Source organism: Calidris pugnax, unplaced genomic scaffold (genome assembly GCF_001431845.1).
Source record: "Calidris pugnax isolate Ruff unplaced genomic scaffold, ASM143184v1 scaffold724, whole genome shotgun sequence".
NCBI lineage: Eukaryota > Metazoa > Chordata > Aves > Charadriiformes > Scolopacidae > Calidris > Calidris pugnax.
This window is the reverse complement of record NW_015092066.1, coordinates 30,680-44,935: the sequence shown is the minus strand read 5'-3', so window position 1 is coordinate 44,935 and position 14,256 is coordinate 30,680. Positions and strand designations below refer to the sequence as shown.

The 14,256-nt window shown below is 47.7% G+C and overlaps 2 protein-coding genes across 3 annotated transcripts in view; one reads left to right on the top strand and one right to left on the bottom strand.

The window, feature by feature from the left end:
• The window catches only part of RPS3 (ribosomal protein S3), an 18,931-nt gene extending 14,881 nt beyond the window's left edge, over nucleotides 1-4,050 (top strand). Inside the window, exons 1-3 of one of the 2 annotated variants that reach the window (XM_014962212.1) lie at nucleotides 1,084-1,271; nucleotides 2,778-2,974; nucleotides 3,979-4,050. In XM_014962212.1, the coding sequence (XP_014817698.1) occupies nucleotides 1,112-1,271; nucleotides 2,778-2,971 (354 nt within the window). In that variant the 5' untranslated portion in view covers nucleotides 1,084-1,111 and the 3' untranslated portion in view covers nucleotides 2,972-2,974; nucleotides 3,979-4,050. Of the gene's footprint in view, nucleotides 1-1,083; nucleotides 1,272-2,777; nucleotides 2,975-3,978 lie in introns of those variants that run through there. The other variant, XM_014962213.1, reaches the window with a different exon arrangement.
• Nucleotides 4,051-6,638: 2,588 nt separating this feature from the next.
• SERPINH1 (serpin peptidase inhibitor, clade H (heat shock protein 47), member 1, (collagen binding protein 1)) lies at nucleotides 6,639-10,724 on the bottom strand. Its single transcript, XM_014962211.1, has 4 exons — nucleotides 10,082-10,724; nucleotides 9,836-9,934; nucleotides 9,283-9,515; nucleotides 6,639-9,136 (listed from the first exon to the last, which is right to left on the bottom strand). The coding sequence occupies exons 1-4, from the start codon at nucleotides 10,662-10,664 to the stop codon at nucleotides 8,834-8,836; spliced, it is 1,218 nt and encodes a 405-aa protein (XP_014817697.1). The 5' UTR covers nucleotides 10,665-10,724; the 3' UTR covers nucleotides 6,639-8,833.
• Nucleotides 10,725-14,256: the final 3,532 nt, after the last annotated feature.

The window sequence follows — 14,256 nt, the reverse complement described above, 5'->3', positions numbered from 1 at the left end:
CAACCTAACTGACAAAAATAGACACCCACACAACAAACAAGGAGCATCATCACTAAACCATACCTCCCAGCACTACATCAACCCGTCTTTTGAACACCTCCAGGGATGGTGCCTCCACCACCTCCCTGGGCAGCCCATTCCAATGTCTGATAACCCTTTAGGTGAAAAAATTTTTCCTAATATCCAGCCTGAACCTCCCCTGGCGCAACTTGAATTCAAGTTGCAATTCAAGGCGCAATTCAAATTCCATTTAAAAAAAAAACAACAAACACAACTCCTTGCCAGCTCGTCTGTGGTTTGAAAATTGAACCTGATAACGCTGCTCTTGGAAAGGGCAGTTCATATTTTTGATAATTCTACCATATAGAAGCTTTTTCTGTAATACATGGTTACTTTTGATAGTAATTGCTAGGAAATGTTTCAGACATAAAAGTTGAAGTCTTAGTGGATCAGATCACCAGTTTTCTGCCTGGTGTGTATAAAGCTTGTGTTTATTTACTTGTAAATAAACAGGTGGAAGAGTGAAATGTGATTTCAAGCCTTCTGGCTGAATTGCAGTTGAGGTGACAGTGGCCTTGCTCCCTGCATCCCTTCAGTGATGATAAGATGACGAGTCAGAAGGGAGTGGCTCTTGTTGCGATACCTCCGTGGTGCCACGTTCTGTGATGCTGCGCGTGGTTCTTCAGCAGGAACATCCCGTCAGCATTGGATGATTTAGAGGCATTTGTCTGAGAAGGGATGAGGAGCTGTGCTCCTGACGTGGGTCTGTTGGCCACCTTCAGCTTTGGAGCTGCTTTTTTATTACAAAGAATATGCACTTTTCACTCTTTCCACACTCTTACAAGGCCCATAAGTCACCAGAGTTCTGTTACGCTGGGTTTAACAGTTCTAAAATGGTGTGAAGATTTTTTTTTTTGTTGCTTTGTGTAGCGTTGACAGAGCTTTGGGTGTGCATTGAGAAGGCTTTTTAGCAAAAACCAGTTGAATTGTCGCTGCCTGTGCTTGAAATTGGTGTAAAAAGCCTCCATGGATTTGGCAGAGCGGGAGTAACGCTGTGGCTGTTGCTTTTTTCTCACCCTGCAGAGCCTGCTATGGTGTCCTCCGCTTCATCATGGAGAGCGGTGCCAAGGGTTGTGAGGTGGTTGTGTCTGGCAAACTCCGAGGTCAGCGTGCCAAATCCATGAAGTTTGTGGATGGTTTGATGATCCACAGTGGAGACCCGGTGAATTACTACGTCGACACAGCCGTGCGTCACGTCCTTCTCCGGCAGGGTGAGTGCAAGTCCTTCTGCAGCTCTATCAGTGCTTCAGAGCCAGAAGATCACAGAATCTTCTAGGTTGGAAGGGACCTTAAAGATCATCTTGTCCAACTGTCAACCTAACTGACAAAAATAGACACCCACACAACAAACAAGGAGCACCATCACTAAACCATACCTCCCAGCACTACATCAACCCGTCTTTTGAACACCTCCAGGGATGGTGCCTCAACCACCTCCCTGGGCAGCCCATTCCAATGGCTGATAACCCTTTCAGTGAAAATTTTTTTCCTAATATCCAGCCTGAACCTACCCTGGCTCCTGGTGTCCTGTGCCTGCAGGTTGAAGGTTTCCCACCTCTGTGGTGGGTAACTCATGATTTTGATGCGCCGCTGATCTTGCAGAGTGGTTCAGTTGTGTTACCAGTAGTTGTTCTGACTCTGAAAATCTGGTTTTTTTCTTGGGCTTTTGCAACTGAGCTCTCCCTGTGGAGTTGGCACATTACATCTGAAGTAGAACTTCATTTGGATTTGTGTGTGGGAATGGGAAATGGAGAAGGGGCCTTCAGCAGAGCTTTATCTAATTGTCCCAAGTCGTTTGCTTTTCCAGATACTGACTTGTGTCCTGTGGCCTTTGGGTCTGGTAGCAAGACCACTTGAACTTAACCAATAGACACTTGATTTTTAAGAGCTATTGACTGAATTCTGGCTTTCTTGGCTCCCAGGGAGTGGGCAGACAGAACACTGGTACCACAAAACCTACGAAAAAGCAAGTATCAGACAGTTTTCCCCCATTGCTGCGCTCTGTCAAGTCTTCCCAGCTAAACCAGCCAAGCCTGCTTACACTTGTCCTTCCCCCTGGTAAAAAAACACAAATGACTTCTGCATCTTAATTGGCTTTAGGTTGTTTAATTGCAGAAGGCCTGATGTGGGGATGCTGGCACACATGAAGCTATTTTCCACCTTCCCTTCGGTGAAGATACGATGACGAGTCAGAAGGGATGTCCTTGTGTCATCGCAGCCCGTTCAGTGCCACGTTCTGTGGTGCTGTGCTCAGGCTGCCTTGGGCAGGACGTCCTACTCATTGGATGATTTTGAGGCATTTGTCTGAGAAGGGATGTGGAAAAAAAAAAGGGCAGTTTTCTGGGAAAGTGAACTGAGTTATCCCAGGAAAGAGAGGGTTTAAAATAAGGATTAGTGTGAATTAAAGGTACGGTGCATTTTCATCGTGATCTCAGGCTGCAGTTATCAAAGGCAAGGAATTGGATAAATGTAAATACATTGATGTAAATTCACAATAATTAGATTTTTTTGAACTGTAGCACGTTTGTGTTGATGAGGTTGCATCTTCAGTGCTGTAAGGAAGTGTTTTTTGACGCAGATAATATTTTGTAACCTCGGGATTTGATATTTTCTTGCTATTTTCTGCCAAGTGAAAATTGTCTGTGGTGTTCGATTTGATATTTTCTTGCTATTTTCTGCCAAATGAAAAATGTCTGTCATGTTGTCACTCTTCGCAGGAGTACTGGGAATCAAAGTAAAGATTATGTTGCCCTGGGACCCAAGTGGAAAGATTGGCCCCAAAAAGCCTCTGCCAGACCATGTCAGCATTGTGGAACCCAAAGAAGAGATCTTGCCCACCACCCCCATTTCAGAGCAGAAAGGTGGCAAACCAGAACAGCCAGCCATGCCTCAGCCCGTTCCCACTGCCTGAGGGGTAAGTGCCTGTGCAGGGTGGGAGAATCCACGTGGAAAAAAGTTGTCCTATCACCAAAAAAAGCTGTTGGGAAGGTGGGATACTGGGAAGAAAAGGTGCTGTGCTGTCCCAGGTGCAGTGAGGAGCTGGGTTGGGTTTTGACTATTGCCCTGGATGAAGGGAGGGCATGATTTAAGGCAGAGGCTGCAAACCAGCTGAGCACACCCTTCAGTGAAGATGAGATGACGAGTCTGAAAGGAAATAATCCTTGTCCAAGCACCCTGTATCCTGTTGTGTCCTACAGCGTGGATTTGGGGGGCTTGGGTCACAGTTTGAGTGACTTTGAGGCATTTGTCTGAGAAGGGTTCAATGCCTTGGATGTTTTTACATTTCACCACCTGCTACCAGTGTGCTGTTGACAGCAGAGGTTATATATTCCTCATGTCCTCCCCCAGGGGATCCAGTTTGGGTAGATTTAGAAGCCCAGTAACGTTGAGTACAATGTGTAGGGTAGTTTTTTGTGAGTAAATAATCAAGGTTTGAAATCCCATCTCCCTGAATGAGTAGCTTTTAAGACAGAAATTGATAGTTTGAAGTTGTCTGAGAGCTGCTCTGGGTTGTTCCCAGCGAAAATGGACGACTTGCTGCATTTAAAAGCTTTTCTCACTTTTTCTAATTAAAGCAGCAGGAGGCACGGGGCCCTAAGGCTTCTTCTGGAAGGTTTCCTTAGCTGCTAGTAAAAGCCAGGCTGCGTCGTTGTCTGACTGAAGCTGGCCTTGTGTGAACAAGGGCAGCAGTAAAACAAGAAGCTGATGAGCAAGGTGGACTTCTGTGGGGAGAAGGGGGGATCATTGATGTGAGAGATGCTGTTTAATTTGAATTCTTGGAGTCTCTTCACTATTTTGGGTAGGAGAATGGTTATGGGAAATGGTTTGCCACCATCTCACTCAGTCTTTTGTTGTGTTTTTTTTTTTTTTATTGTAGGGTCACTCAGTCTTTTGTTGTGTTTTTTTTTTTTATTGTAGGGCTTGTAACATCTGCAACCAGAAGCTTGGCTGTCCTGAAAACATCTCTTAATAAAATCACAAAAGACAGTGTTTGTGGAGGTGCTTTTTTTTTTTCCTTTTTTTGGCAAGATGTATTCCAGGAAAGCCTTGTTCCCACCTTTCCTATGGAAGGAATTCTCTTGCATTTCTTCCAGCTTCACATCCTTTTGGAGTGAACTTACCAGACCTTAATCTAAACAAAGTGGAGACAAAATACTGATATCTAGGTAATGCTGGAGCACAAATGTGGTATTTAGGGGATTGTGAATGACTCTCCATGATCTGGAGTAGTACTGGTAACTTTTCCCTTATATACCAGTCCCTTTCTCCAAGATTTCCAGAAGGGGGAGCATTTTTAGCAATATCCAAAGCAGTTGCAGTAGTTTTATACCTTCCTGGCTTCAACTGAATATTACTATATTTTGCTAAATACTCTTTTCACCTCTACTTGTCACTGAAAAGACATTCATTATGTAGCTTTCAGGGCTGTAGACCGTATAGGAACATTATAGCTTATATTAAGCTATTATATAAATTTACATTATTGTATCTTGGGGTCAGGTAACCTTAGTTGGTGGAGATATGGGGTGAGACAAACTTCTGAGTTTAATTTACACATTACCTGGGGAAAAAGGTGTACACTCTGGGTTTCAAACCTTCTCTCCTAAGCTTTGAGATGGAAAAATATTTGAGTAATTTGGGAAAAACTTGTCTTCCTCTGAGCCTCGAGTAGCCAGTCCATTAATTTTTCACTGTAGTAATAACTGGCTTTCATGAGCTGTAGGACAATGGATAGATTCTGAAGTTGATAGTAGGTGACAAGGCTACTTTTGCTATTGAAATGCATGGTTTGAAGGCAGGGATGTGTTTTCACTGCTATTGTATGAATTACTTCTGGTGCTGTTTTCTGCAGTCGAGCTAAAGCTCTGTAGCTGAAGCAGCGATTGTGAGAATTTGGTTAAGTTTCAGGCAGTTGAAGTTTCATTTTTGTTCTGTCAACTCCTTTCCCAGTCTGTTTTCCAAACTCCTGGGCAGTAATGGGAAGAGACTTACACACATCCTAAGAGATTGTATGTGCAGGATCAAGGCTTTGTTTTGCTCAGATTTCGAGAAACTCAGAACCTGTTTGTTGCATTAACAGAAATCATACAAATCTGCAAAATTTATTGCGTAGGAATAGCTTTTTACATCCAGATTTCCAATTTTCAGAAGGCTTCTCTGCAGGAGCAGGTGACTTATGAACTGGAATTTCAAACTGGCAGTGCCAGGAACTGGTCTGTCTGGCCGTGTGTGGATGTGTGAGCCTCAGCCTTCCTGTTCCCAGCTTCTCTGGCAGCCTCCTGGAAACTGGCCTGGCTGGGAAACTGGTTAAGTGTCAGAGACAGATGTGTCTTTTCAGAGTGTCAGAGAATGAGTCTGATTTCAGGTTTCTGTGCACATCTTTGGGTGGGAAGCTTGGGGAAAAAAGTTACTACATTTTAAGTGTTAGAGTAAGTAACACCAATGTGAATTTTTGCTTTTTTCTGGAAAAAATAAAGGTGACAGACCACCTTTGTCACTTTTTAGGAGCAGGAAATGTGTGAAAGCTGGAGGGCCCAAAGCAGTAGAAGGTTGACACGCAGCGCAAGGCCTTGCACATTGTGTCTAAATTTTTGAACATCCAGATGTTCTGGATGATGGTCAGCTAGAAATTCCTCCTGTGGCTCTCCAGCGAGGAGTTTTTGGTTTAATACCCTCCAACCTGGTCCATCAGGCTGTTAATCAGTGCTGATCACTGGTAGAATAAAGAGATATTTAGTCACTTGTGTGTAAGATGAGTAATTTAAAGCTTCTTGCAGGATGAGCTCGTGGTAGGACGAGCTCGGGAGCTCTGGAAGGCTTTTAACTTATTTCAGTATTGCTTTTGATGGGGTTAATGGGCTGGTTTGTTTAGTGCTGGAGATGGCTTCTGTGATTTTTTGTGTGGTGAAAGGCACTGATTTGGCAACTGCCCAGTACTTTCCCAGTCTGAGAAGTGGATGTATGTGCCCGCCTGTCCCAGACAAGTGCTATTTTGGCACATGAGGGGGGAAAAAAAAAGAGGGGGAGATGTTTGTGGCTTTAGCTTTATTTGTGACCAAGTGGCAGAAGGTTTTATGTGGGCAGCACGTTAAGCCATGGAAGGACACCCTGCTGGATTTTCCAGCTGTGGTGGCCACGGCAATGGTGCAGGATTTTGGGGTTCTTTTTTCCTCCTCTATTTTCCTCAATTAGATCCCTAGAGAAGCTTGAGGTTGTAGGATCAGGAAGGCAGGTTCCTGTGTCTAATGGTTCACTTCTTATTCCTACACTGCCCTATTTTCACAGCTATTTGCTGCTCTGTTAAATGGCAGGGCAGAAGGTCCTTTACCTGTGAAGCATTAAAGATGCTGGATTCTTGCAGTTGCAGGAGAAAAATTGAAAAGTGAAGTGAAAAGCTGACCTGCTAATAGTGTTCCTTTCCCATGACAGACTTGGGAGTTCATCTCTTGTGTATTAAGTGACATTTTTGTCCATAATTGCCAGATTAAGAAAGGTGTATTAGATTTAAGGATGGCAAGGAACCTCTCCAAGTTTAAAGTCTCCACCCATACCCTGCAGTGGACCGTGGCTGCCAGAGGTTCATTGAAAAAAAAAAAAAGTTTTTATTGCAAAATTATACAACAGTCACTGTGTGGTAGAAGAACAGACAATAAAAGCCATCAGACGCCTGCATCCACACGATGCAAATTATTCACAATATCCCACAGTGTGTTTTTTTTTTTTTGCCTTACCCCCACCCCTTTTTTTACCCACCCACCCCCCCATCCTCCAGAACATGCGTGTGGGTTCCTGTGTGTGTGGATTCACTGGGTCGTGTCTCACATACACACGGGGCTTCAGGCTTCCTGTGCACTTGGGTACATCCCTGTGGATGGCCTCCTACCTCCCGACACAGTGGGGAAAACACCTGGGAATTAGGATTTGGGAAGAGGCTTGAGGAGAAGAGTCTCCCATTCTGGCTGGCTTGGGTAGGAATTAAGACTTGGATGAGCTGTTTTGTACTTCAGGTCAAATTTGGGAGTGTGAGCTGCTGTATTTTTTTGCCTGTAGGAAGCACCTAATAAGAGACTTTTGTTGTAACTTAATAAATAAATGGGAATGGTCTGAGGAAATGCAGTATCGGGCTTCTACGTAGCAACCTGACAGTAAGCACCTTGTCAGGGAAATAAAAACAGAGAAAAGCAGTGGGGTCACTGGTTTTAAATAACTGGCACTTCGATTGCAATGCCCAGATTTCTCTCGACTCAATAATCTTGTCATTGCTTGCTTTATGATGTCTCTCAGTGCGTAGCAAGCTTTACCTGACACATGCTTTAGTGATCACAGAATCAGTTTAAAAGGTATTAACCTGATGATATCCCTTAAAGAGAGGAAGATGGGAATAGCCTCCAAGTCTAGGCTGGAGTGGGCTGTGAAACTTGCTAATTATCGGACATAAATATGAGTATAACTATAAATACATTTGTTTTTCAGCGTGCCCTTACCCAGGTCAGCCAACAGGGAGCTAAAGTATCATGGAGGAGAGGAGCTTCAGGAAAAAGGTCATTAGGAAGTCAGCTCTAAAGCTTTGTATTTAAAGATAAGTGAACCTGGACCATCTCCCTGGGAGAACCCAGTTCCTCAGGCTGCCATGGGAGCTGATCTATCAGCCCCAGTCATAACTGGGAGAACCTTCACAGTGGTAACTGTCTCTTTCCCAACCCAATGTGTTGATGCAGAAGCACCACGAGAGATGGATTTTCCTCTCTTTGCCTGGTACAGGATGTTAAATCCCAGATGTTGGCCCAAGAGTCCCCTTGGTGATCCTCAGAGGGATAGAGCCCAGCCATTTCTGTCATGCAAGTGTTGAAGGGACCTCAGGTTTATCTTTCTAGAAGCCCATCATCTGCTTTCTGGCCTCTCTGCTGACACTCCTAAGCTACTTTTGAAGCGTTGAGCGAAGCTGTGCTTGGCTTTGCAGTGAGATTTAGGTGAGATATTAGGAAGAAATTCTTTGCTGTGAGGGTGGTGAGACACTGGAACAGGTTGCCCAGAGAAGCTGTGGCTGCCCCATCCCTGGAGGTGCTCAAGGCCAGGTTGGAGGGGACTTCGAGCAACCTGGTCTAGTGGGAGGTGTCTCTGCCCATAGAACTAGATGGTCTTCAAGATCCCTTCCAACCTAAACCATTCTATGATTCTAGCTACGGAGCTGATGACCTGATGTAACAGTCATCCAAAGCAGGGTTAGGGAGGACAGAAGGGCACAACTCCATACAATCTTTGTTCTTCTGTGCTGTTACAGTCCTACTCTGCTGCCATGGATGGCACTGGACCACGGAGTTGGCCCTTCATGCTCTGATGATAGAAAAAGAGAAGCAAAGAACAACTGCAAAGCGATCAGAGGGAGAAAAGTGGCAGAGGTCAACGTGCAGAAGTGGTTAAGATGGCAAGATGGAGGCCTTGTCCCTTCGCAGGGCTGATGGCAGCAGCAAGGTACTGAGCAGGGGGCTAAACTCTAGAGCTAGGCATCAGCCTGAAGATCTCAGCTGAGACAGTGCGTGCCAGTTCCCTTCCACTCCTGGTGACCCCTCTTGTGCCAGGCTGCCCTGTTCCTCTCTGGAGGTGGGTTTGTGCAATAAGTATTTTGGGGTGAGGTAAAAGTGTATGCTGGTTTCTTGTCACAATGCACCCTGGTCTGAATAGCACCCATAGTTCGAGAAGGATACAAAATAGTGTTTCCCCTTTTTTTTTTTTTTTTGAAGGCCCCCACAAAAAAAAAAAACCCCTCAACTAACTACAACTCATCACGCATCTTGTCCCCTTTGGGCCTCACGAGCCTGCCGATGAAGAGGATGGAGTTGGTTTTAGTGTCCTTGATCATGAAGATGAAGGGGTGGTCAGCGTAGAAAAGCTTGGGGTTCCTCATCTCCTCTCGGCCATAGATGTCAGCATCGTAGGGGTTCCCTTCCGTGTCCCATTCAAGAGCAGCAGCGTGGAAGACGTTGGACAGGTAAAGGTCTTTCTTGCCAGAGATCTTTGACAGGTCAGCCTTGGCTTTGTCAATGGCTTCTGTCAGGCCCAGATCAGCCAAGTGTTTCTAGGAGAAGAAAAGAGGTCAGCAACCCTCCTAGAGATGACACAGTGCAATGCTCTCCAGCCGTGGTTAGACTAGCAGCTAGAACCATCATCCCACTATCTTCTCTCCCACCCCAAAGAACTGTTTTCTTGAAGGACCTCCTTTACCTGAAGGTCGTGGCTGACTTCCAGGACGACTTTAGGCAGCGAGATGGCCACTGATCTCTTCTTCATCTTGCCAGCCCAGGTTTTTAGCTGCTCCCTGTTCAGCAGTTTCTCAACCCTCTCCAGAGGCTCCACGTGGTTTGGCATGATGAAGATCATGCTGGAGAGCTTGTGAGCAAGTGGCATCTCTACCACCTGGAGCTTCTCTGTCTCATCATCATAGTAATTGTAGAGACCTTGAAATCAGAAGCAGAAAAGGGTGAGATGTGCAGCCACAGGCAAAGACACCTACAACCTTGTAAATTCACCCCAGAATTTCCCTGACCATCAAGGGAAGTGAGTCTGAATGTTCTTTTGGGACCTGGCCCAGCATTATCAGAGTTGGCAACAACTCAACCACGTCTCCCATTTGTGTGATGAGCTGGGATTTATTCCCAACATCCAAGTACTGTTGGGTGAACTGTTGGGTAAACGTGGATTCCTTCTGCTCACAGAGAGATTGAATCAGTGCAACTCCTGTTGGTCTTGACACGGGGCAGAAGGTTTGCCAACTTACCAGTGCGATGCATCATGGGAACTCCCACGGTGTAGGAACGGGTCACCATGAAGCCACGGTTATCCACCATCTTATGGTGGAACTTCTCATCCCAGTGAGCTACAGGAGAGAGAAAGGCAGCTTGTAAGAAAAGGGAATGGGTGATACTTTGATGCACAGTTCCTAACTACTCGGATTTAGGCTGCCAAAACCTAGCCTGAGCTAGATTTTGGGTGACTTTTACCAAGAACTGAAGGTAGAACTTACGCTTGAAGAACATGGCATTGACGATGAGGGCCCCATCGGTTTTCTCGACGTCTTTCGTGACCTCTGGGAGTTTCCCATCCGTGGTCTGGGCTGCCCACTCGTTAATGGATTTCAGGGCGCTCCTCTTGTCTCGGAAGTTGATCTTGGAGTGCTCGTAGTTGTAGTGTTTCTTGCTGTTCTTCACAAAGTCATCGGCGAAGTTGATGGAGGCCGGGCCGTACAAGCGGTTGCCGATCTTCCAGGTGACGTTGCGAGCTGTGCTGTTGCTGACCTCGTTCAGGAGCTCGGACAACCCGCTGTGCACGTAGTCATCGTTCAGTTTGTCTGCGCTGAGCACCGCCTTGGCTTGGGAGGCAGTTGTGGCCTTACCCCCCAGGGACACGAGGCCAAGGGATGAGGCCACCACCACTGGGGACAGCAGGATGTTCTCCATGTTCTTGTCTTTCGCCATGGCATGGTAGAGGTTGAAGGCCAGCGTCGTGCTGCGGTCGGCCAACGTCGTTGCCTTGTCGCTCAGCTTCCTGTCCTCCGAGGGCACGGCGGCAGCGAGGCCGCAGAGGGCGAGCACCAGAGTAATCCACATGGTTTCAGCAGCACTGGCCACCTCTGAGGACCTGCTGGGCAAGAAGAGCTCACCATGATTCAAGCCCCTTCCTACAGCATTCACAGACCCCAGGGGCTCTTCCAGTGAAACCCACTCCTAAGTTTCAGTGATAAAGCATCAACACTTCGCTTGCGGTACAGAATCACAGAATGGTGGGGGTGAAGACCATCTAGTCCAACCCCCTGCCAGAGCAGGTCCACCCAGAGCAGGTTGCACAGGAACATGTCCAGGCAGGATTTGAATGTCTTCAGAGAAGGAGACTCCATCACCTCTCTGGGCAGCCTCTTCCAGGGCTCTGCCACTCTCAAAGTAAAGTTCCTCCTCATGTTGAGATGGAACTTCGCATGTTCAAGTTTGTGCCCATTTCCTCTTGTCCTATCCCTGGGCACCACTGAAAAAAGACTGGCCCCATCCTCCTGACACCCACCCTTGAAGGATTTAGAGGTGTTGATCAGATCCCCCCTCAGCCTTCTCTTCTCCAGACTAAAAAGCCCCAAGTCCCTCAGCCTTTCCTCAGCAGAGAGATGTTCTAGTCCCTTTATTGTCTTTGTGTTCCTCTGCTGTCCCTTCTCCAGCAGTTCCCTGTCCTTCTGGAACTGGGGAGCCCAGAACTGGTCCCAGTGCTCCAGCTGGGGCCTCCCCAGGGCAGAGCAGAGGGGCAGGATGACCTCCCTCCACCTGCTGCTCACACTCTTCCTGATGTTCCCCATTGCCATTGGCCTTCTTGGCCACAAGGGCCATTGCTGGCTCGTGGTCATCCTAGGTACAACAATCCCAAGTCCACGCTGGGCTTTCCCCTGAGCAATAATTAATCTTCAAGAGTCCAGGCTGCACTCTCACATGCAGAGCCTGTGCATTTTTGTACAAGAGCTTTTTAAAGCAATTTTACTGTATGTCCACGTCAGCAAATGATTTAAGGAGAGACCAGGGAGTGGAAGCAACAGATATTCCTGTTCCCAGAGCAGAAGGTCAAACCTCCACCCTCGTCTGGAAAAGCTAAAAGTAAGATGTTTCTAGTGCCCAAGGGCCACGTAGAACAGTGCTTCCATCGATCCAGCAGCTATCCTGGCCAGTGTAAGGCAAGGATTGTCCTCTCTGGGGACCCCAGCTGGGTACCCAAACGCTCAGCTTTCTAGACACTAGATGGAGCACATGAGCTTCCACCAAGCTAAGTCAGAGGAACCTCTTGAGAAGCTCCACCGCTGTCTGCCGAGTTCTGGCTGACTTAGTTTAGCCTGTATCAGGGAGATACCGGGGCAGAGGAAGGTGGTGGATCCCTCCTTTCACCCAGCAGAGCCCCCTCCCAGTATGTTCATGCAGTAGGTAGATGGATCTATCACAACGTAGGTGCCCCCATCCCCAGTTGAGGGCTCTGAGCTACTAACCACGATAAATCTGCCGACAGACCAGTCCAAAACGCTGTGCCTGAAAGCTCTTTGGACCTCATCCTGCCTTGCCTTGGAGGCCACAACCTGTCCCTAGACAGAATCACAGAATCTTCTAGGTTGGAAGGGACCTTAAAGATCATCTTGTCCAACCGTCAACCTAACTGACAAAAATAGACACCCACACAACAAACAAGGAGCACCATCACTAAACCAGACCTCCCAGCACTACATCAACCCGTCTTTTGAACACCTCCAGGGATGGTGCCTCAACCACCTCCCTGGGCAGCCCATTCCAATGCCTGATGACCCTTTCAGTGAAAAAATTTTTCCTAATATCCAGCCTGAACCTCCCCTGGGGCAACTTGAGGCCATTTCCTCTTGTCCTGTCGCCTGGGACTTGGGAGAAGAGACCAACCCCCACCTCTCTACACCCTCCTTTCAGGGAGTTGTAGAGAGCAAGAAGGTCTCCCCTCAGCCTCCTCTTCTCCAGGCTGAATAACCCCAGTTCCCTCAGCCTCTCCTCATAAGACTTATTCTCCAGATCCCTCCCCATCTTTGTCGCCCTTCTCTCTTCCCTCCTGCCTTCACCCTGCTCACAGCAAACCTTCCTCGATGGCACTTCCCCAGGGGCTTAAATCCCACATTCTGTGCCCAAAGCGAGTTTTTCTTGCCCAAAGCCACCTTTTCCTGCATCACACCCAAAGCTTGAGTGTTCCTCGGTCCTCTCCTCCCACCCAGCCTGGGAAGGTTGCTCCTTGCAAGAGGAGGGAGAAGAAAGGGCTGGGATGGGGCAGCGTCAGGGTTAAAGCCGAGGAAGAGCGCAGGAAGCGAAGGGCCCGCCGGGATTACATATGGAAGGAAGCACGCACATCGCCCGAGGGGAAGCGGCTGCGCAGTTGCACCAGGGACCCTTTGCCAGAGTGGGAATTACGTAGCCTCAGAAAAGGAGACAATCTGTGTCCTAAAATCCTTTTCGAAACAAGCCTTCCGTTGGGAGGAAGAGCCATCCCCGGCCACCTCCGAGCAAAAAAACTCACTCAACAGGCTCAAAACCCGCCCTTGATAAACTTTTTAAGGCGCAGACAGCATCGGGGGTGGCAGGCATTTAAAAAAAAAATATCTGAGGGTTTAGGGTTTTTCCTCTTCTTTTATTTTTTTCTCCCCTTTTATTTCTAAAGATACCTTGAAACTCTTTCCTAGGGAGGTCAACGTTTGCCTTTTTCATTCTGAAAGAAAACAGACACAAGGAGTAGTTCTCTCGCGAGCGCCGCTGACATCCTCAGCTTAAAATATAATAAAAAAAAAAAGGTTTATTACTGGTTTATTACTTCAGAGAGCGGCATGAAATTTGGCCGGGCTGCGACGAGTGACGCATCCCGCGGCGGCCAGACGAGAGAAATTTTGCCCATCCTTGGATTAGGGGCTGAGGATTCCTAACCCAGGCTGAAAATCCAGGGAGTTAAGAGGAATGCAAGGGGAATGTGAAGTTGGGAACATCCTCTCCCGAGTTCCTACGGCCCAGCCCTACAAGAGGGACGCCCCTGTGCCAACGTGGCATCCCACAGACCTCCTTGGAGGTGTCAGGGACCCGCTCTCCTGGTAGGATTTGGAGGTGCCATCACCCACGACAACCATCCAGAGGCACACACCCCTTCCAGGACTCTATTTCTCTCTCTTGGCCGAGACAAAGGATGGAGGGATGCAAGCAAAAGGCCATCTCCATGTCAGCAGAGGGATGTGACACTTTGTTAAAGGCAGCAGAAGGACAGGGTTAGTCAGTCTGGTGGCAGGGAAGCTGGAGGGAGAGGTCTCCCTCCCGCACCGGGCTGGTGGCCAGGGTCCCGAAGGCTCCCAGGCTGGGCAGGAGCAGGGGCTGGAGGTTTTTCTCCAACCAGGACTGCTCTGGGACCTCTTGGACCAAGTTGGTGTTTCTCTTATCATCCCCCTCTTCTCTTTCTTCACCCCCTGAAAGCTTCTCCCGGGTGGGAAAACCAGGGTGTGCAGCTTCACTGCAAACTGGTGGTGGTGGATGGGGATGGGGGGTTGGGAGGGGGGAATCTTTTAACGTCTTTTCTCCAAAAAAAAATAATAAGAGCCAGCTTGTGGGGCAGTCTGGACCCTACACATCCCCCCACACCCACCCCAATGCAACCTACCCCCTATAAAGCCCCCTTTCCTCCCTA